Source organism: Antechinus flavipes, chromosome 3, assembly GCF_016432865.1.
Source record: "Antechinus flavipes isolate AdamAnt ecotype Samford, QLD, Australia chromosome 3, AdamAnt_v2, whole genome shotgun sequence".
In the NCBI taxonomy this organism is placed as follows: domain Eukaryota; kingdom Metazoa; phylum Chordata; class Mammalia; order Dasyuromorphia; family Dasyuridae; genus Antechinus; species Antechinus flavipes.
The window spans coordinates 625,622,095-625,649,075 of record NC_067400.1 but is presented as its reverse complement, the minus strand read 5'-3'; the positions used below and the strand labels follow the sequence as shown (position 1 = coordinate 625,649,075).

General features: G+C 37.7%; 1 protein-coding gene across 1 annotated transcript; it reads left to right on the top strand.

Moving 5' to 3' along the window:
• Nucleotides 1–14,195: 14,195 nt before the first annotated feature.
• LOC127556634 (zinc finger protein 665-like) lies at nucleotides 14,196–26,542 on the top strand. The gene is made up of 2 exons (XM_051989900.1): nucleotides 14,196–15,207; nucleotides 21,836–26,542. Exon 2 carries the CDS (start codon nucleotides 21,889–21,891, stop codon nucleotides 23,308–23,310), a length of 1,422 nt encoding a protein of 473 aa, XP_051845860.1. The 5' UTR covers nucleotides 14,196–15,207; nucleotides 21,836–21,888; the 3' UTR covers nucleotides 23,311–26,542.
• The last annotated feature ends 439 nt before the right edge of the window (nucleotides 26,543–26,981 follow it).

Here is a 26,981-nt window from a genome sequence, read left to right as displayed (position 1 = left end):
AATTAGTCGTCTTTTAGTCTCTTACCTAAGCAATCTGGTTTGGTAAAACTAGTTAAAGGTTATTGGGTTGGTTGATTGGTCATTGTCCTTCTTTCTTGAAGAAGACCAAAATGATATCGCTGTCAAGTTAGTGTGTCTGACTGTGACTGATAGACCAATAAAGGTAGTGTTTGGTTGGTATGTCCTTTACAAATATAGGGTAATAGCAACACAATGATGAGACTTTGAAGAAGCATTGGAGTGGAAGTATCCCCCCATTTTTGGCTAGAGTTAAGTTTCAATGATTTAGGGAAATGTGAGAAAACAGCCTCTCACGAGGTAGGTCTATATCTAAGACAATTATTCCAAGATTCTGGATAAGGTCTGAGTATAGTATTTTTTTCCCTGCTTCCCTTTTGTTATGTGTACAACTACTTGGGCTCTAATTTAAGCTTTGCTAACATTTCTCTCTCTACATTCTCATACCTGATCTCTTTTCTGCTTGTAACAGACAATGACTGGACAAGACCTGTTACTCTATCTTTGCTCTAGTGTGAGAGTTCCTAGCATGTACTTCTCCTGTAGATCCCCTTCAGAAACTAAATTCTGAGAATAAAAATGCCATTATTTTTCTATTCTCCATCATTGCTAAAAGGGTAGTTTAATCTCTTCTTTGTTTGCTGCCTCAATTCCCAAGCTTACCAACCTTAGGCTACAGCTGTCCCTCAACTCAATATCTCCTCTTGGCCAAATAGCTACGCATGCCATCTTGGCTTATACCTGCTTCTTCATCACTGGCCAGAATGGAAAGGCTTATTTTCTTTTGACCAAAAGAAGAAAATGTCAGAGTCCCCATGCCAAGATCACCCCCCTTTTTTTTTACTCCCCCATTTTTGCTATTTTCCAAGCTAAGGCACAGCAAGGAAGTTGTGTCCTGAACTAACACAACAAGAATCCTTTGTGCACACCCTCATATCTCTGAGTTCTGATATGCATCTGCAGAAACCATGTTCCAGTCACAAAGTCCTGTTCTAACCCAAACTTGCCTCATTGTTGCTGTCACTCCCTCATTGTCACAGATAAGCTCACTTCATAGCCATTACTTTATGTATCAAGGCTCAGGCTTGGAGGAGCCACTAGAATGGGGCTCCTCTATATCAGAGCAGACCCTGGCACCTGTGTCTAGTTTCCTTCTATCAAAGGAATAAAGAAACCCACTGGTAGCCCTTTGATTTTATTTAGTTAAATTTTTCAGAATTAACATTGATTATAATAACCTCTGTGAGTTCTTTGGGTTTTTTTTTTTTTTCCAGAGTTAGAAGTGGTTACCCTCTGTGACTTACTGGTCATTTATTTTCTGGGCTTGACGGGGATCTGAAATACACCATTTTGAAGTAGTTGTCCTTCAAATTCACAAATGCATTTTCTTGTCCAAAAAACAATTTAGTTCACTGAGAAAAGTACATGAAAAAAGTGTATGAATTAAGTAAATTAAATTGATAAATTTCTCCATTTTAAGTCAGAATTCAAGACATCATCAAGTGGATCAACAAAAAAGAATGAAAAAAAAATTTTTTTTTTAAAGACTATGTTGGGTCCTACCTTCTTGTGGTTTTCATGTACAAAAGCCCTACCCTGCTATAAGCCAGAAGCCCTCCTTCTCAGAAAGGAACTTCTACTTGAAGCATTTTTCTCACTCTAAAATTAAACTTCAGTTTTAGTTCTGATCCTCCTGTCTCTAGTCTATTTTGTTCTGCTCTGGCCATCCATAGGTTAGAGACTGGTTTTGGTCTAGTTGACAGTAGAGATAGAATGAATGCATTACCTTGGATTGCTTAAATTCCCTTATTTCAGAGAGGCTGAAATACCTAGGAAACCAGACACATGTGCCAGGGCCTCCTATAGGAAGAGATCTGCTTTATTGAGACCAAACCTTAATACATATAGCAATGGCTTCCCAGTGAGCTGCAGCTGTGACAGTAAGGGGTAGCAGCAACAATGAGATGAGTATGATTGATAACAGGACTTCATAATAGCATATAATTGCTATAAGTGTTTGTCTGAGTTCTGGTGTAAAACAATTCTGGAATTTCATTTCAACAGGAATTTCATCCATTGGGTGAGCACATGTCAAATTCAGTGCATAGTCTGTTTGCTTGGTCTCAGCTCTGGAAAACAGATAGTTTTCCTAATAGTAAAATTAGAGGCATGGAGATCCTAACATTAGCAAATGAACAAATAAAAATCACAACAAATCCGAGATATAAAAATTAATAATCAGAGCATATTGTGCTAACAAAACTGAAAATACAAAAAAAAATAGAGGAATAACTTTTAAAATATGAAATATCTAAATGTTTCAGAAAACCAGAAAATATCCCAAAGAATCCAATCTCAGAAAGGAAATATATCTATCTGTAAAAGCAAGATAAAAAACTACTTTCCCTGATTAAGGAGAATTCTATAAACTTTTTAAAAAGTTAGTATCCATCCTCCCCCACCCCCCCAAAAAAATGAGAAAGAATGCTACCAGAATCCTTTTATGAGATAAATATAGTCTTAATGCTTAAACCAGAAACAAATAAAATGCAGAAGAAAACTACAGGGTAATAACATTAACGAATGTTGATTCAAAAATTTTAAACAAAAAAAATCCATTAGGCTATAGTGATTTTTTCAAGAAAATGCTCATTATGCTCAAATGGGACTTATAGCAGGGATGGTTCAAATTAGGAAAATAATATATGTTAAAAACTAAAACATATAAAAGGAGGAAAGAACATGGGCTTAGCATTGTTGGATCTCAAATTGTCATATAAATCAGTAATTTCCAAAACTGATTAAAAATAGAAAAGGTGATTAGTGGTCTGGATCAGATAAGAAGAACTTAGAAACATCAGGCTAATTTTTAAAAATAAATCTAAGAACATAGAATACTGTGTAAATAGTTCTTTATTCAACAAGACTACTAGGGGCAGAATATTGAGAACTTGTTTTAAGCTATTTAGTTACAGTATATACAAAACTTAAAAAAAAACCAATCTAAATATAAAATCTTAGTATAAAATTGCTAGAGAATGGTACAATATAGCTTTCACAATTGTAATAATCAACTGTAGCAGTCTTTTTATAAGAGACAAGATTGTTACATGATTTTTAAAAAAAGCTTTGGCACAAAAACTTTGTAGCTAGGGAAAGAAAAGATGTGGATTGGGATAAATCTTGACACACACACAAAAATCACTGATAAAAATAGGAATCTATAATCAACAAGGGAGTTGTACAAGTCAGTGTGATCCAGAATTCCTCATTCCTAGGTTTATGCCTCATAAAAGCCAATAAAGGACTCAAGTTTACCAAAAAAAAAAAAAAAAAGTGAAATAAAAAATTAGACATAAGCAACATGTCCAAACATTAAGGAATGTTTAAATAAGTTATGATCTATACAATTAGGCTTTTTTTTTTTTTTACTACACCTGTAATTCCAGAGAAGTAAAGCCCAAATGGAATCAGATATGATTGAAATGACTGAACAACAAAAAGGGAGTTCATGCAAAAGAACTTCCTCTGATGATCAGCATCTTTGTAATTCACAAATCTTAGCTAGGTAACTGCACTACTCAGAAGTGGAGTGACGTGACCAGATTCCTGTGCCTGAAATGGGATCTGAAGCTTGGCCTTTCTGCCTATGAAATTAGCTCTCCACCATGTCATGCAATCTCTCCATGGAAAACACATTCATGTATTTGTAGAGATCTGTGCAGATTGGTTCAGGAAACTTTTAATTAGAAATTCCCTTCACCAAACTGAGATGGACAAATCATATGCAAGAGAGGTTAAAAAGAGTACCCGAGATACTGAAAGGTTAGTTTCTCTCCAGAACTGATTCTTTGGTGGAAGTAATATGTGTAGTTGGAATGAAATTCTTCCCATGTTTCTTATATTTATAGTATTACTTTCTTTAAAAGCTAAAAGCTTCCCCAAATTTATTGTATTCATAAGTTTTCTCTGAAGTGTGCATTAGAAATAAGCTATGTGATCTGGATAAAAGTCTCCCCACATGCTTAAAGCTTTTCTCTAGTGTGAATTTTCATTGAAAGCAAGCTAGAGAATTCTCATTGAAAGTAAGGCCAAAAAAACTCTTATCTATTAAAAACTTCTGGGGAAAATGGAAAGCAATCTGGCAGAATTAGGCTTAGATCAATACCTTATATTTTACAATGCATTCTAAATGGATACACAACCTTAACATTAAAGATCATATTATAACATTTTTCTAAAATGAGAAACAGATACTTTTCATAGTTATGAATAGATGTATTTTTAACCAAACAACATAAAAGATAAAATAGTTAATTCCTGGAATATAGTAGGCACTTAATAAATATCAATTGATTCATTGAAAAGCTTTTGCAAAGACAAAATTAATAAACTAAGATAAGAAAGGATAAGATAGAAGATAAAAAGGGAAGCAGTCAAATGAGAAATTATTTTTGTATAAAATTTCTTTGATAAGGGTTGGTATCCAAATATATACTGAATGCAGGAAGATTTTTATCCAGATCTCACAACTTATTTTTTAAAAATGGTTTTCATTGATGCTTTCTGTTTTGTACACTATCATAGCTTCCCACATTATCTCTACCACTCTCATTCCTAGAGAGCCAACCCACATAACAAATAGTATTTTTCAAAGAAAGAAAAAAGCAGCAAACCAATCAATACCAAGAAAATTCAAAAACATGTGCAGTGTGCTAACCCTGTGGATTCTCCATCTTTATGAAGTGAATTGAAGAGATCTCCTATTTCTTTGTGAGAGTCAGCCATGCTTTTTGTAATATTGTTATATTCACTTTTTTTTTGGAGGGGGAGGTTGTTCATTTACACATTGTAGTCATTGTGTATCTTATTTCCTTGACTCTACTTAACTCTTCATCATTTCATCTTCTGCTTTCCATACGTATTTATATTTATCATATATACCATTTCTTTTAATATAGTAATATCCCATTACATTCACTTATGACAATGTAGCTATTCCTCAATCTAGTTTTGGAGGAAAGAGGATGGGGCAAAAACAGGAATAAGCACTTACTATGTGCCAGCTACTGTGCTAAGTGCTTTACAATTCTCATTTGAGCCTCACAACACTCTGGGAGGTTGGTGCTCTTATGAGTCTTATTTTACAACTGAGGCCACTGTAGCAGACTGAAGACTGGTCCAGGGTCACACAGCTAGTGTCTGAGGGCGAATTGAAACTCAGATCTTCCCAATTAATGCCTCACTGTTCTATCCACTGTCACTTAGATGCGCCTTTGTTGTCACAAAAAGTGCTGCTATATGTTGATGTATATGGGACTTTCTTCTTATCAATGGCTTCCTTGAGATTTAAATTTAATAATGGAGTCTCTGGATCAAAGAGTATGAACATTTTAGTCACTTTATTTGCATTACTCCTAACTGATATCCAAAGTAATTATACCAATCCACATTTCTACAAACAATGTATCAACGTGCCTACCTTCTCACAAGCCCTCCAATATTGACTACTGTAATTTCTTGTCATCTTTGGGTTTTGGCTTTGATTTTTTTTTTTTATGGAAGACATTTTCATGTGGTCCTAATTTCTCTTTTGAGAACTGTTGATCCCTTGATCATGTATCCATTGGTGACTATTCTTATACACACACACATATACATTGGGGTTTCTAAATACTTTATAATTCCTTTTTTGAAAACTGTTTATTCCTATGTATCTTTTGAACATTTACCCATTGGGGAATGACTATTAGAATATACAAACTATTAGAATACATATATGTGTGGATATTTTATACATCTTCCACAGCACAACTTTTTCAAAGAAAAGTATAAGAGGAGGTTTATCCCAGGAATTCAAGGATGCCTCCATTGTCCATCTTTATAAAAATAAATAGATTGTCCTGGGACAGTTATAGGGGGAGGGGCCTCTCTTTTAGTTATTGATGGCAAGATTTTTGCCAAACTCATCCTTATGAAGCTGATACTTCACATGAAAGATGATCGTCTACCTGAGAGCCAGCGGGGCTCAGAAAAGGCTGAGGAATGGTCGATGTGCCCCACAACGGCAGGAGCAAAGCCAGAAGCAGAACAGAGGTCTGGACGTAACATTTGTATATCTAATGAAGCTCTCGGATAATGTCCGTCTAAAGAGCTTGTGGGAAATTTCGGCAAAAATTGAATGTCCCGCGTTCTGGATAACAGACAATGCTCTTGAGCCTTCCCATTACCAGTGGAATGAAGCAGGACTGAGTGCTTGCTTGGATGGCGTTTTCAGCGATGTTGTTAACCAAGATCAAGGTCAGCGGCCCCTCTGCAGGTAAATCATTTAACTGAAAACGGCTACAAGCCAAGACTAAAGAGGAGGGAGAGGTGCTACCTGATTTTGTTTGCAGATGATTTTGTGTTCGATGGATTCTCTGCTGCTTGTGCTAATTTTGGCCTAACAATTAACACCGAGAAAATGCAGGACCTATTGGTTACAGCAAATGGAGACGTTTTGAAAAGATAACTACACTTGTTTTGGAAGTCTACTTTCCAGGGATGTACACACTGATAATGCTGTTGACACATACCTTGCAGGCGATAGCTCAGTGTATGGGAGGCTCCAAACTGTGTGAGTCAGAAACCATTAATAAAACAGCTGGCTAGATCTCTAGAAGCAAAGCAAAGTTTATTTACGTTCTCACGAGAATCGGGAGTCCCACCATCGAGCACACAGTCGAAGGGAGGAAGCACTGTAGGGGGTAGGGTCGGAGCTTTTATCCCTAACGCAAATTCTCCCTTCCACCACTGACCCTCATTCTTATTGGCTGAGGATCTTACATTCTAAAGGAGGGAACTACCCAAGAAATTGAACTTGGCCAACAAGTACATAGTTGCCCACATTTGGCTGAAATAGGGAGGATAACAAGGAGGAGACTTAAGTATGCCCTTGACCTTAAAGTCCTTCAGGCCTACTCAAACTTTGAAATAGATGAAGCCTTACTCGATTTTCACAACTGTCTTGAAAGATCTCATTTTATCTCGTTCAGAAGGAAACCGTGGGAGAGGAGAGGGATTAGACTGCCTGGGAAACTGAAGGTCTCCAGAACCCTGGTGCTGACATCGTTGTAAGTCTGCGACACACAGTATACCAGCGCCTTGCTGGGACTTGGGAAGGTTCTGAAGCTCCCAAGTGAGGTGAAGTTCTGGACACTGAGGTCCCTTCTCAAGCAGGACTGCCAGGCCCTCAAGCTCTGCCGGAGAGATCCACAGTCCCATGGACGGGCCAAAGAGGGTTTTACAGAGAACTCGGACAAGGCGAGTGCTCATATGGTGGTCAGAAGTGGGACAAGGGCACTCTACCGGCGTCCTGGAAGACGCGCTCCAAGCTGGGAGGAAAGAAGCTCAGAGCAGAGGTATCTACCCTCCGGACTACGATTCCCAAAATTCCTTGCGGCGAGGTCGTTGTCTCTTCTCGGTATCCCAGGACGGCCTTCGAGTGAACTTTCGCCGCCGCCTCCTGCTTGTTCTTCAACTCCTCCCCACGAATCTCCTTCAGCTTCTTAGGACCACGTGGCGCCAGCCCTGCTTGCGGAGGAGAACCCGGAAGGGAGGGATGGAGCCGGTGATGGTCTCTGTGTGCGGGGCGGCGCGGGCCCCACAGGTGAGCGGCCTGGGAGGAGAGGGGGAGAAACGGGAGGGAGTGACCTGCGGTGTAGACGTTCCTCCCACCCCCCTCGCTGCAATGATCCCTGGGCTGGCGCTGGCCGGAGAACCCCGAGCATTCCCCAGGGCATTAATCCTAGGGTCTGAACCGGGTCCTGATTCCCAGCCCTGCGTACTGCGAAACCCCCGGACCCTGGGAGGTGAGGGTGGAGGGGGTTTTCGGGGATGATCCGGGCAGAATGGTTTACTAGCCTTGCCCCCGGGGCTTCGGGGATGATCCGTGCCGAGAGCTTTGTCAGTCTTATACCGGGGGGCATCGGGGATGATACATTCAAAGAGTTTTGCAAGCCTTGAACCAGCACATAGATGCCGTTTATTAGGATTAAGGGTCTCCTGTCCGGACCCACAAACCAGCCTTTTCCCCTGCTTCTTGGTTCCCTTGCAGTTTCCTCCCGCCTTAAAAAAATGGGACCAAGTTTTTGGGGTGTCACAAAATATTTGCTTATGTGCCGGAAGCCAAAGGCCGGTGATTCACTCTAAAAGATCTGCTCTTGGCTGATTTTGATTAAAGCCTTATTCCCTTCCTCAGCGTTCTGTGATCCATTTACCAGCATGCACCTGTGCTGATGCTTCCGTCCTAAGTTAGGCGATAACAGAAGAGGTGTAAGAGAAAAGTCTCTACTTGGAGATTTTAAGATTATTGTCCAGATACAACGCAGACTCCTTTAATAATCAAGCATTTGTTTTGGTTTATGAGGCAAAATGAGGGGGAAGAGCATTAAATAATATAATCATTCATGGGAGGAAAATTTTGTAGAATTGTAAATTTGGAATTGGAAGGGACCTTAGAGGTCATGGCATTCAATTCTTTTTGATTTTTTGGATGGGAAAAAATTGCATCTTCATTTTCACTCATCTTTAAGTAAAATTTAGTATTTATTTCAATTAAAAGTTTCCATTTAAAAGTTTAAAGAGTTCCAAGAAGGGCTCCATAAGCTTCACCAGGCTGCCAGAAAAATCTATGGTATAAAAATGATTAAGAAGCCCTGGTTTTACCAACTTTAGTCGTATTTCAAAAAATGCTTTGAATCACTGTTGATTAGAGAAATACAAATAAAAGCAATTCTGAGGTACCACATATCACCTATTAATTTAGCTAAGATGATAGGAAAAGATAATGATAAATATTGGAGAGGATGTGGGAAAACTGAGACACTAATACATTGTTGGTGGAGTTGTGAAGGGAGTCAGCCATTCTGGAGAAAAATTTGGAGCTATTCCTAAAGGCCTATCAAAATGTGCCTACCCTTTGATCTAGCAATGCTACTATTGGGTCTATGTTCCCCCCAAAAAAATCATTAAAAAGAGGAAAGGACCCACATATGCAAAAATGGAGCAGCTCTTTTTGTAGTGTCAAGAAATTGAAAATTGAGTAGATGCCCATCAACAAAATAAGTTATAGTGTATAAAGGTAATGGAATATTTTTGTTCTATAAGAAATGATGAGCAGGCAGATTTCCAAAAAGCTAGAAAGACCTAGGTGAACTTTGATATATATATAGATAGATAGATAGATAGATAGATAGATAGATAGATAGATAGATAGATAGATATTATTATTATTATCTTTTTTTTTTTTTTTGCTGAGGCAGTTGGGGTTAAGTAACAGGATCACACGGCTAGGAAGTGTTGTGTCTGATGCCAGATTTGAACTCGGTCCTCCTGACTTCAGGGCTGGTGCTCTATCCCAATTCACCCCCTAGCTGCTTTATATCATTTCTTTATATTAAGATGTAAAGAGCAAATCTTTGTTGAAGCCTGATTATGATTAACCACTCATGTTGACTTTTTTATGTTTCTCTTGACTTTCAACTTTGTATTTCAGAGTTATTACTCAATTCTGACCCTTTCATCAAGAATGCTTGGAAGTTCTCTATTTCATAAAAGTCTATGCACCTCAACCCTCACCTTCCCATAGTATTATAGTCATTTTTGCTAAGTCATTCTTGGTTACAAGCATCTATATTTTGCCTTTTGGAATATCGTATTCTAACCTCTCTGTTTCTATATAGTAGCAGCTGCTAAATTTAGTATGATTTTGATGGTGACTCCACAGTACTTGAATTTTTTCTTGGTGGCTACTTGCAGTATTTTTTCTTTGATCTGGAAGCTCGATTTAAGCGATAATGTTCCTAGGAGTATTTGTTTTGTTTTTTCTTTCAGGATTCTATTTCTACTTTTCAGTCTGCTTCTGTGAAATCTAGACAGTTTTCTTTTATTCTTTCTTGAAATATGGTATCTAGGATCCTTTTTTGTTCATGATTTTTTAGTAGGCCAATAATTTCTTAAATTTTCTGTTTTCCCAGGCAATTGTTTTTACTATGAGATACTTATATTTTCTTCTACTTTTGACTTTATATTAATATTTCTTGTCTTCTAGCTTCTGTTTGGGCTATTCTGACTTTCAAGAGTTTGTTGTTGCTTGAGCAAGGTTTTGTAATGTTCATCCTAAACTGTTTTTGGTTTTGGTTTTGGTTTTTATTCCTTTTCCAATTCTTTCTTCTATAGCTCTCATTTCTTTTCTAGTTTTTTTATTCTAGCACTCTCTTTTCTTTTACCAAAAAAAAACCCCTCTTTTTAAAACTCTTACTTTATCTCTTTCAGGAATACTAGTTGAAATTTTGCCCAAGTTGAATTTTTCTTTGAAGACTTAATTGTAGGTGTTTTGAAGTCATTTCCTGCTTCTGGGTTTCTAATTCTTGAACCTATATTGCCATAATAGCTCTTCATGGTGAGATTCTTTTTTTTTTTTTTTTCTGATTATTCTAGCCTACTTCCTGACTTTAGATTGTATGTTAGGGCTGAGCCCTAAAAATGTCTAGGCTGGTCCTGCTGTTGCTGCTTTCTTAAAATATTGAAGATTGTGTTATTTCAGTATTTCAGGATATTCTCTCAAACATGGGACGTGTTCTAATGTAAGAGATGGATGGATGGGTACACAAACAAACAAGAATACACACAAGATGTTAAGAGGGTGGAAGGAAAGTAGCAGCACTAGCATTAAGAGGGACTGAGAAAGGCTTTTTTTTAATAATAGCTTTTTATTTAGAAGTTATATGCATGGGTAATTTTATAGCATTGACAATTACCAAACCTTTTGTTCCAATTTTTCCCCTCCTTCCCCCCACCCTCTCCCCCAGATGGCAGGTTGACTAATACATGTTAAATATGTTAAAGTATAAATTAAATACAAAATAAGTATACATGTCCTAACAGTTATTTTGCTGTACAAAAAGAATCAGACTCTGAAATATTGTACAGTTAGCCTGTGAAGGAAATAAAAAAATGCAGGCGGACAAAAATAGAGGGATTGGGAATTCTATGGAGTGGTTCATAGTCATCTCCCAGAATTCTTTTGCTGGGTGTAGCTGGTTCAGTTCATTATTGCTCTATTGAAACTGATTTGGTTCATCTTCATTGTTGAAGAGCCACGTCCATCAGAATTGATCATCATATAGTATTGTTGTTGAAATATATAATGATCTCCTGGTCCTGCTCATTTCACTCAGCATCAGTTCATGTAAATCTCTCCAGGCCTCTCTGAAATCATTCTGTTGATCATTTCTTACCGAACTATAATGTTCCATAATATTCATATACCATAATTTATTCAGCCATTCTCCAATGGATGGGCATCCACTCAGTTTCCAGTTTCTGTCCACTACAAAGAGGGCTGTCAAGAAACATTCTTGCACATAAAGGACCCTTTCCCTTCTTTAAAATCTGTTTGGGATATAAGCCCAGTAGTAACACTGCTGGATCAAAGGGCATGCATAGTTTGATAACTTTTTGAGCATAGCTTCAAATTGTTCTCCAGAATGGTTGGATTCATTCACAACTCCACCAACAATGCATTAGTGTCCCAGTTTTCCCGCATCCCTTCCAACATTCATCATTATTTTTTCCTGTCATCTTAGCCAATCTGACAGGTGTGTAGTGGTATCAGAGTTGTCTTAATTTGCATTTCTCTGATCAATAGTGATTTGGAACACTCTTTCATATGAGTGGAAATAGCTTCAATTTCATCATCTGAAAATTGTCTGTTCCTATCTTTTGACCATTTATCAATTGGAGAATGGCTTGATTTCTTATAAATTAGAGTCAGTTCTCTATATATTTTGGAAATGAGGCCTTTATCAGAACCTTTGACTGTAAAAATGTTTTCCCAATTTATTGCTTCCCTTCTAATTTTTTCTGCATTAATTTTGTTTGTACAAAAACTTTTCAAATTGATATACTCAAAATTTTCTATTTTATGATCAGTAATGATCTCTAGTTCTTCTTTGGTCATAAATTCCTTCCTCTTCCACAGGTCTGAGAGGTAAACTATCCTATGTTCTTCTAATTTATTTATAATCTCATTCTTTATGCCTAGATCATGAACCAGTTTGACCTTATCTTGGTGTACGGTGTTAAGTGTGGGTCACTGCCTAGTTTCTGCCATACTAGTTTCCAATTTTCTGGGAAAGGCTTTTTGCAGAAGGTGACATTTTAAACTGAGCCTTGAAGGAAGCCAGGATAAAGAGAATAGCAAAGAGAGAGTTCCAGGTTTTTCCTGCATACATGCCGGGAAAGTATGCAGTCAGGAGATAGAGGGCCATGTTTGAGGGGCAGCAAGGTGACCCATGCTCCTGAATCATGTGTAGAGAGAGCAGAGTGCAAAAGGACTTCAAAGGTGGGAAGGGGCCAAGTTATGGGAGCTTTCAGAAGTCAGAAGATTCTATATTTGGTCCCACAGGCAGTAGGGAGTCAGTAGAGTTTATTGGACAGAGGGTCACATGGTGGGACCTTCACTGAAGGACTTTCTTTCAGCAGTGAGGTGGAGGGTAAAGACTCCCTATCGGGCTGTTGCAGCAGTCCTGGCAGGGGGCTGTGCCTGGGTATGGCAATATCTGAGGAAGGAGGGCACATTCAAGAGATCTTTTGGAAAGTAGAAACAACGGGATGTAGCAACAGATTGGATATAGAAGAATAAGAATGGGAAACTGAGGATGGCATCTAGATGACTGGGAAAATGGTGTGCTCTTACCAGTGATAAGAAAGTTAGGGGGAAGGGAGGGTTTGGGGAGAAAGATAATGTTTGGACATGTTGATTTCAAGGTGTCTAAAAGACATCTTAAAGAAGTCATTTTGAATTCTGAATTATTCATGGTCACTGGAGGTCAGGAGAGAGGCTAGGGTTGGACAAACGGATCTGAGGTTCATCAGATTGTCATCGCTCTTCCATGGGTCAGTGTGGAAAAACTCAGGAGCATGGTACGGCAGGCAGAGGACACAGATCAGCAGGCTGAATTCAAGGGCAAAGCTGGGGGTCACATGCAGACTAGGGCTGGATTGGGATGAAGGAGCCCCTCAGAAAGGCCTGGAGATGCAAACACTGTGGTGGGGAACTTTTTAGACTCATTGGGGAAGAGGTGAATCAATGTTTATTAACTGGGGGTGGAGTAATTAAATTAGAGTAAATTAGAAACTTGAGGACCATAACCAGGGTTGCACTGGTTCTAAAGAATATATGAAGTACATTCTTATTAATTATTAATCTTATTAATAAGAATTTTGTGACCAAAACTTGTGGATTAATCGTAGCTTTGGGAAAATTTTATATAGGGATTTAGAGAATATGTGAGCTAAGGCTGTCTCCATAGAAGTGGCTGAGGCACTCTTGTAAACAGGTTTAATTAATGGGAAATTGTGTCATCAGGAGGAAATTGCTAGGGATGGTGTCTCTTGTCTGATAGGGATAATACTTGATTATTAATGCGAATTTTTTGAAGAATGTTTAATAATATTAATAATATTATTGACCCCTGGGAAAATGCGGGCCCCTACTGGGCTCTGGTCAGCAGTTTCTACCTGTCCCAAGAAGACCCCTCCTCATCCTAGCAGTTTCTAATTGCCCCTGTTCTGGGCAGAGAGAGTTCCGAGGACATTTCTGGGACTAGGTTCTTGTAATCCCTCAGCAGCTCCTCCTGGGGTTAGACTGGTGGATCCAGACTCTTGGCCCACCTGTTGTTTCCCACAACTGTGACCTAGAAGAAGCCCCTTCCCTCCTTCCTCCGTGAGCATCCCTGTCTGAATAAGGCAGAGTATGGTCCCAAATTGCAGTTTTTCGACCCGGACTGGATGCCCCCCTTTATTTATCGATCACCTCTGAGGTTTGGAGTTCACAGCATTAGTGCCGGGTCATTACTGTAAGGAACAGGGGCTTTTATCTGTTGTTGGGAGCTTTAAGGTAAGGTATTCCCTTGTGGAGAGAAAAGCCGTCCAAGTGAGGAGGAGCCCCAGAGCAACATCATGGTGGGAGGGGGAGACTCCCAGGACACGGGGAGTCTAGAGGCCTGAGTTTAGAGCTCCCACTTGACCCTGTCATCATGCCCCAGGTTCCCAGCCCTTCATCTTCCCTGCAGCTCCAGGTGAGAGGGAGGCTCTGAATCAGCAAGACCGCATTTTGTGTTTCAGGAGGCAGTGACTTTTAATGACGTGGCCGTGGACTTTACCCAGGATGAGTGGAAACATCTGGATCCTTCCCAGAAAGAGCTGTACAGAGATGTGATGCTGGAGAACTACCAGAACCTGCTCTCTCTGGGTAAGAGAGACCTCCTGTGGCTCACACTTTGTATCTTGGAGTTCGCTTGCTGAATGCTGGGGGACGTGGGGATTTCTTATAAGGGCTTGTTGGCCAAGGACAGACCTGGGGGTCTGGGAACTTTACCCTTTTTAGGGAAGAGAATGGAACAAACACTTACCCTATACCAGACACTCAGTGCTTTCTGGTTATTATCTCATTTCAGATGAGGAAACTGAGTCGGGCAGAGGCTTAGCTATTTGTACACGCTCACTGAGCTGGTAAAGTTCTATTTGAACTCAGATTTTCCCGACTGTGTTATCCCATGGGCCACTCTCAAAAAGGAGCGAGCTTTGTAAAAGCCACTGGGGCTGGGCCTTCTGCACTTTCTGCTGCCTCAAGCCAAGGCTACCCTTCCCATATGTGAATAACTGAGGAACTTCCCGGGAGGCAGTTGGGTAGGGCGGTGGTCCCAGCACTGGGCCCGGAGTCAGGGAATGCCTGAGGTCAAACACTGCCTCCCTCACTGAGGTCCTGGGCAAGCCACTGGACTTCTCTGGACCTCTGTTTCCCCCTCTGCAAAATGAGACGATGGACTACGACCCCTTCAATCCTGAGAGATGGACAAATGACCCGATTTGTTTTCCATCCTTAACTTTGAACTTTGTATCCCCCTCAAAAGAAAAAAAAAAGCCCCTGTTTCCCAGGAATTCCATAGAAAACATCTTTCTTTGTATACCCTGTGGTCATTCTGGGGTGCTTACATGTCCCTGGAAATGGATAGGTGTTCCTGGATTTGTTCCTCAGAACTTGTTGTTTTCCCCAAGTAGGGCTTCCAATTTCCAAACCAGATGTGATCTCTCAGCTGGAGCAAGAAGAAGCGCCGAGGGTCCTGGAGGTCAAAGGGGTAGGAGGTAAGTGAATGAAAATTCATCAGTGAATGTCTCCTAAATCTCCCTTTGGTCAGATGGAGGCCTCGGAAAATCTGAATGGGAATTGTCCTCAGCTCTGCACTTAATTAAAAGCGTAGCGGCGGAGAGGCTTCGGGCAGAAGCTCCCCGGTGTTCCCCACAAATCCCTCTCCCACCCCCTTTTGTTCGTGGTCGCCTCCACTATCAGAAAAGAGAGCAGAAGCCCCCGCAGGACCCGGCATTCTCTCTCCCCTTTCCTCAAGGCCGGCTTTCTGAAGCAGCCTTTACCTCGCCTCCACCGGCCATTCCTGACATGAATCTGTTGGGATGCCCGGGAGGAGGGTGGTACGGGCCTGATTTCTGAAAGGACGAATAAGAATGGTTGCCAGTTATTTGGTCAGAATGAATCCTAGAGCTGCTCGGTCTTGGCCATTGTAGGAAAGAAAAGTTAATACAGATGGAGAGACTGGAAGGCTAGGTGGATGAAACGGAAGAGTACTTTTGGCATTTGAATAATTGCCAAGATGGAGGATGAGACTTTCTAACAAGAGGAACCAGTAGGAGAAAATATGAGAATAAATGTAGGTGATGGGACAGTGTGGGTCTTTCTGGAGCAGCTAATACTTGTGGGAGACAGATGGAATGGAAGGATAGATGGGGGAACTGGGACCAGGTTCTGGAGGTCTTTGAATGCCTCCTTAAAGTGTGTTCTCCTACCCTGTAAGTAAGCTAGGGAGGTGTGGGAATAGTGTTGAAGTGAGGTGATGGATCCAGGAAGGTTAATGAAAATTGGGAGAATAAGGGATTGGAATGAGGAGAAACCAGAGACAGGGGTTAGGAGCCTGTTTATTGCAGATATTCTCAGGGAGTTTAGATTTTGACCGTAAGCTCTAAGTATTCTTTGATATTTCACTTGATTTTCCTCCTATCTTAATTTAGTCATCGAGTGACCCTCCTCTTTCCTGGATGGATCCTATTTACTTTGCTGATCTTTCTCCTTCCCATCTTTGACTCGGTGGAGTCATAAATGCCCTTGTCAAATTAGCATCTGGCACAAACCTTGAAAAGATAAGCCCATTTTTTATAAAATTGGGACATGAAAAGATCTAGATCTCTACAGCCTAGAGTGATAGATCACAACTACTTAGGGGATATTTAATAACAGCATTAAATATTAGTTATTATTAATAATACTGTTATAATATATAATTACAATATATTAATGAAATTTAATATTTAATAACAGTAACTACAAACTACAAAGTCCTTTGTTCTTGATGAATAAAAATCTCTATAGATTTCTTCAATTTTTCTTTTATTTGTTGTTCTTACATTTTCATCTTTAAATGACCACTTGATTTACTCTCTTACTGAGCTTTCTTTAAACTAGTTTTTACTTATTGCTTCTGTCTCTTTTGTGAGATGATAACTGGTTGTAATCTCCTTCTATTCTCTCTAATATTTTACAAATAAATGTACTTTTTATATCACTGTTTGTCTTGCCAATTGTCCATCTGTTTGGCAAGGAACTCAGTCAGTTAACAAGTATAACAGGTATTTTATTAAGTATTTATTCTGTACCAGGCAGCACTCGGTGATATGCCTACAGAATAAAGGACATCAGATAGTTGCTAAACCAGTTTTTATATTCTTGTTCTCCTTGTTATGGCATTTGGTTTCTGCCAGTTAAATTTTCATATGACATTGGTATAGTTTGTTCTTCTTATTTCCTTCATTTCTATCTTATTTTTCATCATAAATTATTTGTTGAAATAAATCAAGCTGCAATTGTATTCTTAATAACTGGTGGCCTGATTAATACCTCAAAGGACTGTTGTGGGGCTCGAATTATAAGTGTGAAGCATAGCAATCTATCCCATCCCCAACCTCCAGTTCAAGAATAATTCCAACACTGGTAACAAGACATTTCTTGATATTTAAAAAATAATCAGTTTTGGGTTTTTTGTGGCATTTTTAGGTGCCTTCTAATTCTTTTCTTGAAGAAAGTATTCATAAGTAGACATGAAACTTCTGTGGACTCTATACTTTTTCAGCTTTCTCATTTCTTATTTATCATGGGTATTCATCAATACCTTCACATTTTGCCATTTTTCTATTGAAGCAACAGATGTTGTACAACTGTACATCTTTTTTGTGTCTGCAATGCCCATTAGTGACCCAAGATAACCAGTTGTCCCTTGAAATAGTGTTCCTTGTTGCTTTGAGGTGCCTGATAAAAAACTAACTCTGAGGAAAGCCTGGGAGCCATTCTTTTGTTTAGCTGAAAGGGCGGGGTGTTAGGATTCTTACAAGGTGCTAAGTCATTGGAATTGATAGAGATAATAGTTATCTAATTTAACTGGTTCAGTATGATTGATATAATCCTACAAGATGTTATGGGCCAGAACTTGAAACAAGGCACTAAGTGGAATTGAGGAGACAATGGTTAAATCTAGTTTAGCATTGATTTAATCCTACAATAAATAATGGTTTCCTAGAGATATAATGATTGGTGTATACTCAGTGTGGAACATATAAGGAGAAGCTCTCAGGGCCAGAAAGGACAAGCCAGCTAGAAGGTCTTGGAGCCTCAGCCAGGATTCAGTCAAGGAGATTCAGAAGCCAGAGAAGGCAGTCGGGAGAACTAAGGAAGATAGAGAAGTGGTGGCAAACTATCCTGTGGAGAACACTGAAACCAAGATCCGGAAGGCCTCCAGAAAACTAGCCGAGCCCCAAGTGAAGCCCAAGTAAAGGATTTGGGCTTTAACACCTAGCTGCATTTGAACTGAAATGAAGGCTGCCTCCAGAAGTCCCCCAAGCAACCTGCTCCCAGAAAATATTTTAGAGAAGACTATTACAGGGGGAAATATCTTTATATTGAGAATTTAAGGATGTTATAATTAGTTATTTCAATTCTATCTTATTAGACAAAGATCTTATATTTATCAATAAATAAGTTAAAGTTTTTAGGTATCTAAAAACTAGATTTTAGTCCACTTTTCCCAGTAATCTGATGCCTTTATTGAAGAATCCAAAAGGGATGACACAAGATTGAAAGCCATTTTGTATTTTCCTTTGTTTTATATGTTGTTATGGCCAAAGAACTCATTCCTTACGAAGCAGACTTAGTCTATTGCCAGAACCATACTTCAAGCTTTTCAAACATGATAGAATCTGCTTGTGGTAGCCCTTTACAACCTTAGACTTTGAGAGCCCAAGGTTACACCTCTATTCTGTGAAGAGTAATCGGTTTATAACCTTACAGATGGGTCTTTTTTCACCGTCAGAGACAACAGAGCCACTCTAAAAACCTGAATTCTAATAACCTGGTTCCATAGAAGCTAGTAAAAGGGTCTAAAAATGACCTCAAAAGAGAAGAAAAATGTAAAAGTAGCTGAAGTAGACCAAGAGTTCATATAGAAGATCCATGCTGGGATTGACTTAATTGTAGAATAGTCAGAGGGTGCTTTACAAGGTAACTAACTGAAGGAGGAGAAGATACCCAAAGTGTACAGAAACAAAGATACTGATCCTATTAACACTAAAGAAAAAAAATGTAGATTGGAAGGATAGCAACAACTTTTAGATTATAGGCTAGTTTTTTATCTTTATAAAAAAAAAGTTTGTGAACAAGCTGCATGTGCTTGGAAGGATATTCTCAATGGGAGTATTAGTAAGAGAATCAGCACATTTGTATTTGCCTGAGAGAGATAGAGAACATTCTGTTTGTTGTGTGTTGATTATTTTAAAAATACTTTTAAAAGAATATAAGATTCTTTGAAAGATATAATATCAAAGAGAATTATCACTGTTCCTCTGATCACTAATTTCAGGTGACATGTTAAGATCACTGGAATAGGACCATGGTCTGGGGGGTGCTGTCCCACTCCCAGGCTCCTGAGCCTCTCTGTTGATGAAGTTGGTCAGCAGGTGTTGCTGGTGGTGATGAGGAAGGTGGACCCCCTCTTCACAATGATTTCTCCCCTCAATGATGTGTATGGAGCTTGAGAAGGAGGCATGTCTGGTGGTGGGAGACATTCTTGTGCAGAAGACTCTTGGGCTCAAAGCCCTTGGCTATCTCCAAATTGGGGGGTGGGGATTTGAGGGAATTGGGCTTAAGTGACTTGGCCAGGATTACACAGTAAGTGTCAGGTGTCTTAACACTGGAATTGAACTCAGGTCCTCCTTTCTCCAGGGCCAATGCTGTAGCCACAGCACCCCCAGCTATCCCATCCATCAAGTTTTATGGGGAGATGATGGCAAGATGGTGGCGGTGGTTTGGGTTACCTGCACAAAACTTTTCTCTTTTTCATTATGCCTTGCTGTTTTATACCTTCATTGCCTACCCTACATATACAACACACACACACACACACACAGAATAGAGCTCAAATTTCCCAGTTGTTGGCATATAATTTGTTGATGCATGGGTATCTTTTGATAATTTCTTTATTCTGCTCTTTGATCTATCTTTTCGTCAATTAATCTTATTCTTAAAGTTTTGAATGGGTTTCTTGTAGAATTTTGAAGCCAGAGGTTTTTTCAGAAATGTTTACCTGTTAAGAATTTTTATCTATTTGGTTCTTTGATTTTTAATCTGGATACACTTGTGATTATGCAAAAAAAATTTTCTGTTTATAAGGACAAATTTATCTGTTTTGTTGCCTATTATTTAATAATAATAATAATAATAATAATTAGTATTATCTATAAAATTTGCATAGCACCTACTGTGTGCCAGGCACTGTGCCAGTTAACATTTTATAGTTATCTCATTTGATCCTCACAACAACTTTGGAAAGTAGGTGTTATTTTGCCCCCATTTTGCAAATGAGGAAACTGAGACTGAGAGTTTAAGTGACTTATTCAGTGTTGCATAATAAAGTGTCAGAGGCTAGATTTAGGTCTTTCTGACTGTCATTTCATCCACAACAGCTTCCTCTTTTTCTTTTTCTTTTCCTTGAATAACTTAGAATATTATATACCTCTGCAAGAACTATAGATGAAATATTCCATTAAATATTTTTTCATTATTTACAATATTATTTAGACTTTGTCATGATATACATTGTGAGATGTGAATATGATACATTTTTCTTCATGCTTTTTATCCAAATTACGGGTGATTTTTATTGGATAATGTATACTTTCCCCAAGTGATCTTAATTCTAGAAAACACTATTATGCACTCAATTCTATATCCGGAATATCTAATCTATCTTAATGAAGTCTTGGTTTAAATTGTTTTGTTAATTCGTTTTGAAATAAACTAATTCTTAAGGGTATTAGGTGGCCTTTTAAATGATATTCAGCTTCTTTTGTTATATCTTTGCTTCAGATATAATTTGTCTGTTCCTCAGTTCCGAAATCAAGACTTTTCCAGGAGGCAACACCTGAGAAATCCATGAACAAATAGGATCCTTAGAATAGTTACATTTTTCATAAATTTTATGATCAAGTCAGAAATATGTCAAGCACTGTACTCAATATCTATGTATATATACATATATCTATTTTTAATTGTAGTCTTCTTTAGGTTGGGGGAAAAGGAAGGGAAAAGTGCACAGCAGAGAATAAAAGAAAATCAATAAGGAATCAAAGAAAAGCTGGGCAGCTTTAAAAACAATGTATACTATTGATTATATAGCTTTTCTTGAAATGGAAATTTATGGTTTTATATTGAATCCTCTCTTATGGTCTGCTGAGTACATGGGAATTTTTTTTCCTTTTCTCATTTTGAATTTAAGCTTAAGATTTTAAAAATTACAACAGAAAAGAAATACACAAAATAAATGTACTTCATTTTGGAAAGGATTAACATGATGTAGTGGGAAGAATGCTTTCATGGACATTTCATTATTTTTTTTGTTTCATGGGATATGTCATAAGAACAAGAAATGACAGGTGGACGAGATGCTTCACTGTTTCTCTTGCTAATTATAGAGAAGAAATAGTGAAGGTCTCTCCTCCATGTATTGCATAGACTCCCAGTTTTGGTGAAATAACATGGGAAAATGCTCTACAGGATGGGCAAGCATAGTTGGGTGGTGATTGGCATTATTGGAAGAAATTCCCAAGTTGGTGATATTACAGATCAATATCTGTATATTGGAATATAATAATCATAACAAATAATACATTATTCTTTCTTGATCCTCAAAACAACCCTGTAATAATATTAATATTAGTGTTAATATCCCTATTTTATAGATGATGCAGCTGACTCTTAAGTGAGTCTTGCCTATGGTTGCTCATCATAACTAAGTTCCAAAGACTGGATTTCCATATCTATCACTACTCTTCCATGTCCAACACGTCATGCCAATTCATTTAGGTGTGGTATACAGAATTCACCTTTTCTTCCTCTTGAGTATTTAGATATCTAACTTTCACCACTTTTCTAACACCTCTTTTTCTTCTTGATTTCCCATAAATATGCAAAATTATAAGTTGTAAGCATTCAATACATATAAAGTGATGGGTTTTTTTTTTTTAATTATTCACTTTCAAGGTTGAATATTATTCTTGAAGGCACTGATGGAATTAGCAGTAGAATGGAAGACAGTACAAGAGTAAATACATTACAGTTCTTTTTCTTCAAATCAGTAACTTGTTTATTTGCTTGTTCTAGATTGGAAGACCAAGGCCAAAACAAATGAATCAGCTTCAAAATTGGGCTTTACTATGAATAAATCATTCCAGGAAAGAACTCCAAGTCATGGCCATCAGGATTCCATATCAAAAGAAACCTGTAATTATGCTACGGAGACACTTTCCCAGGATAATGAATGTAAAAAACTTTTTAGCTGTGATTCAAATATTCAGCATCATGGAATACATTTTGAAGAGAGAACTAATGGGAAAGCATTTCTCCAGGGAGAACATCTTAGTAAACAGCAGAGAATTTATTCTATAGAGAAACTTCATAAATGTAATGAGTGTGGGAAAACTTTTAGCTGTATCTCTTCTCTTGCTTTCCACCAGAGAATTCATACTGGAGAGAAACCTCATGAATGTAATGAGTGTGGAGAGGCCTTTAGATGGAGCTCACAACTGACTTACCACCAGAAAATTCATACTGGAGAAAAACCTTATCAGTGTAATGAATGTGGGAAGACCTTTATCCAGAGAACGCAGCTTACTTCCCATCAGAGAATTCATACTGGAGAGAAACCTTATAAATGTAATGAATGTGGAGAGGCCTTTAGATGGAGCTCACAACTGACTTACCACCAGACAGTTCATACTGGAGAAAAACCTTATCAGTGTAATGAATGTGGGAAAGCTTTTAGATATAGTCTATCTCTTACTTACCACCAGAGACTTCATACTGGAGAAAAACCTTTTGAATGTAATGAATGTGGACAGGCCTTCAGGTCAAATACAAAACTTAATGATCATCAGAGAATTCACACTGGAGAAAAACCTTATCAATGTAATGAATGTGGGAAGACCTTCATCCAGAGCACACAGCTTACTTCCCATCAGAGAATACATACTGGTGAGAAACCTTATGAATGTAATGAATGTGGGAAAGCTTTTAGCTCAAGGTCATCCCTTACTTATCATCAGAGAATTCATACCGGAGAAAAGCCTTTTGAATGTCATGAATGTGGACAAACCTTCAGGTCAAATTCACACCTTACTTCCCATCAGAGAATTCATACTGGAGAAAAACCTTATGAATGTCATGAATGTGGGCAAGCCTTCAGGTTATATAAACAGCTTATTTCTCATCAGAGAATTCACACTGGAAAGAAACCTTATGAATGTGATGAATGTGGGAAAGCCTTTAGCTCAAGTTCATCCTTTATTTACCATCAGAGAATTCATACTGGAGAAAAACCTTATAAGTGTAATGAATGTGGGAAAGCTTTTAATCAGACCGCACAACTTACTTTCCACCGTCTAATTCACACTGGAGAGAAACCTTATGAATGTAATGAATGTGGAAAGGCCTTTATTCAGAGGGCAAACCTTGATGCACATCAGAGAATTCATACTGGAGAAAAACCTTATCGGTGTAAGGAATGTGGGAAAGTTTTTAAGCACAACTCATCCCTAATTTACCACAAAAGGAGTCATACTGGAGAAAAATCTTATTAGTGTAATGATTATGGTCAAGTTCTTAGATGAAACACACTTTCCATGTCAGCAAAAAATTCATAATAGAACTCTCTAGTCTTTTGAAAGGCACAAAACATAGCAATGAAAAATTAATATTATAGCAAAAAAAATTATAATGGTGAAAAGGTCTTTGGACAGAGCAACATTATTGGATATCATACAGTTCATACTGGAGAGAACTTTTGTGGGAGTGGCCTTCATCCATAAAATGTCTTCCATTATCAGAATTCACACTGGAGAAATCAAGTTAATGTCGTGAATGTGGGAGACACTTTAGCTGGAAGATATTCTTTCAGTAATTTAAGAATCTCATTTTAATGGGATATAATAGAAACTGTAGCAAAGGATTATTTTTAATTGTGAACCTTACTGAACTCGATTGTGAATTCATATTCAACAGAAGCTTTACAAACACTTCACTGACTGTTTCACAAAATCACTCAATCTCAGAGATAGAAGGGAGTCAGAAACCATTTAATCCAGCCCATACTAAATAAAGAATATCTCAAGACAACACCCCTCCCCCCCAATAATCTTTTAACTTTTCCTACAAGATCTCTGGTAAGGTAGAATCCCAGTATTTTCCAAAGCAACTCATTCAACATTGGGAAAGCTCTAATTATTAGGAAACTTCATGTTCCCCTGATTTTTCTTTTTGATACACATCATCAGTTCCTTCAACTGGTTGCATATGACATGAACTTGGCCTCTTTCACCATCTTCATTGACCTTCTTTGGACACATTTTATCCATTTCTTTCTGAAAATGTAATGCTCAATAGTTCAGGTGTGACTTGACCAGGGCAGTGTACAAGACTATCACCTCTTTGTCTCTGAAAGCTGTGTCTCTCAAAGCAGCTGAAGCACTTCATCCAGTGTGGTGCCCATTGACTGAGCCATGATTTTTCTTTTATCTTTCTTTTTCTAAATCATCTCAGGGAGTTGGTTTTCATTTACTCTTCTTTGTCTAAATAAAGCACACATTTTCTTTCCCCAATAGCATTTTATTTTTCCAAATACATTTAAAGCTAGTTTTCAACTTGATTTTTGTAAAACATTGTATTCCAAATTTTTCTCTCTCCCTCATTCATCTTCCTCCTCTTCAAGACAGTAAGCAATCTGACAGTATGTGCAATTCTTCTAAACATGTCTGTATTTATGTTGTGCAAGAAAAAACAGATCAAAAGGGAAAAAAACACAAGAAAGAAAAAAAAAAGCAAGCATAAAAACAACAAAAAATGGTGAAACTATGCTTCAATCCCCATTCAGTCTCCTTAGTTCCTTCTCTAGATGTAGATAGCATTTTCCCTCCTAAGCCTATTGCTGTTGCCTTGACTCTCCTCATTGCTGAGAAGAGCTAAATCCATCAGAGTTGATCATCATATAATCTTATTGCTGTGTATGATGTTCTTCTGGTTCTGCTCACTTCACTCAGCATCAGTTCATGTCTTTCCAGGCTTTTCTGAAGTCATCCTGCTGATTATTTCTTATGGAACAATAATGTTCCATTACATTCACATATCATAACTCATTCATTCATTCCCCAGTTGATGGACATTCATTCAATTTCTAATTACTTGACACTATAAAAAAGAGTTATAAAGCAAACATTTTCTAACATTCTCATTAACAGGACTCACTCCCCCAAATAGTTAAGCAAATTCAACTCAGAAGACATTTTTATTACTTGTACATCCCATTTTCCTCTTCTGTAATTTACCATTAACATAAATTTCATAATTTAGTACCAACATTTTCTTATGTACATGACCATAGTTATATTGCATTTTAAAATTATCTTCATTCAAATTGTAGTCAGTATTCTATACCTTCTTCTCTGTATTATTTCCTGTTTTCCCATGTTCTTCTGAATTTGTATTCATCACAGTATATTACATTCAGATACCATCATTTCTTCAGCCATTTCATTGGGCACAGCATTTCATTTTTCCTCAAATTTTTGCTGTTATAAGTAATACTACTAAAAACCTTTTTTGTACATATGTGTTCTTTCTTACTGTTATTAGCTTGTGGGACACAATAGCAGTAAAGAGATTAATGATGGCATAGCTTTTTTGCTTTTTTTGTTGTTTGCTTCTTTTTTCTTCTTTTCCCCTTTTGATATGATTTTTCTTGTACAGAATAAGTGGAAATATATTTAGAAGAATTGCACATGTTTAACCAATATTGGATTACTTACTGTCCAGGGAAAGGGGAAGGTAGGAAGGAAAGGAGAAAATTTTGGAATACAAAGTTTTGCAAGGTTGAATGTTGAAAACTATTTTTGCATATATTTTGAAAAATATAAAGATACTATTTTTAAAAAGTTTTGTAGAAACAATAAAGAGACTGATGATGGCAGCTAAGTGACATAGTAGATAGAACAACCTGTCCTGGATTAGAGAGGATGTGAGTTCAGCTGTGGCTTCAGACACTGTGAACCTGGGCTAGTCACAACCCCAACAGTCTCTTTAAAAAACCCAAAACCAAAATGATGAATTAAAAAATATTTTTAAAAAATCTTCTTGTGTAATTACAAATTATTTCCCAGAATAGTATATACATTCACAATTATACCAGCAGGAAATTAGCCTGCTTGTCTATCCACAGGTCCTCTACTATTAAATTTTATTTTTTATCATTTATTCTTTGCCAATTTGACATATATAAGATGATAGCTCAGCATTGCACAAGTCATTCCCCATGCCTGGAGTGAATGCTTTCATCCTCTGACCCTAGAAATCCTTCCCTTCAAGGATCAGCTCAGGTACTACCTCCTAGGAAAAGCTCTTCCTGAACCTTCTAGTTGTTAATATTCTTTCCCTCCAATTATAATTATTTATCTCTGTACATGTGGTCTCTTGGCAGAATGTAAGTTCTTTGAGGGTAGAGACATTTACTTTAGTATTCCTAACACTTGGCAAAGTGCCTTTGCACCTATGAGTGCTTAATAATTTCTTTTGATTTCTTAAAACTTTTTTCTCCTTATGAACTTTATTTTATATAAAATTAAAACAATCCTGTTTTAGTAATTTAAATTCTAGACATTTCTGTACTTTGTAGATATGATCAATGGATTTCTTTTTTTCTATCATTTCCTCTTTATTTTTGTTAATACTGTATAGAAATGCTAATAACTTTTTGGATTCATTTTACATCTGTTTCCTTATTAATCATGTCTGGTTATCTAAATAAACAATCAAGCATGTAAACAGTGGTTGTTTTAACTTCTTTTTACTTATTAATTTCTCTTGTGTTATTTGAATAAGTATCTTTTTTTGCATGGTCAGATTAAGGAGTAGTCACCCTTGCTTTTACCATGGTTATTATTCAAAAATTTTCCTGTAGTTTTCTAGTTCTTGGTTTTTAAATAAATATAAACACTTTCAACACATTTTAAAAGGGTCTGTTGAGGACCACGCATAGTTTAGAACCCAAAAATCCTGTAAAGGGCTAATAGAGGACTGCACAAAAAAGTCAATTCTCTAGCCTCTACATCTGTGAATCACAACACACTTGAGAAACTAAAGAAATGTTTTGGTTTTCACAATCTTTAACTCTAAGCAGAGCTGCCAGACTGCCATGACCCTGATCAGTATTTGAAGGTCATAAAACATGATGCAGATGTTGCTTACGAAAAATGTCTGCTTT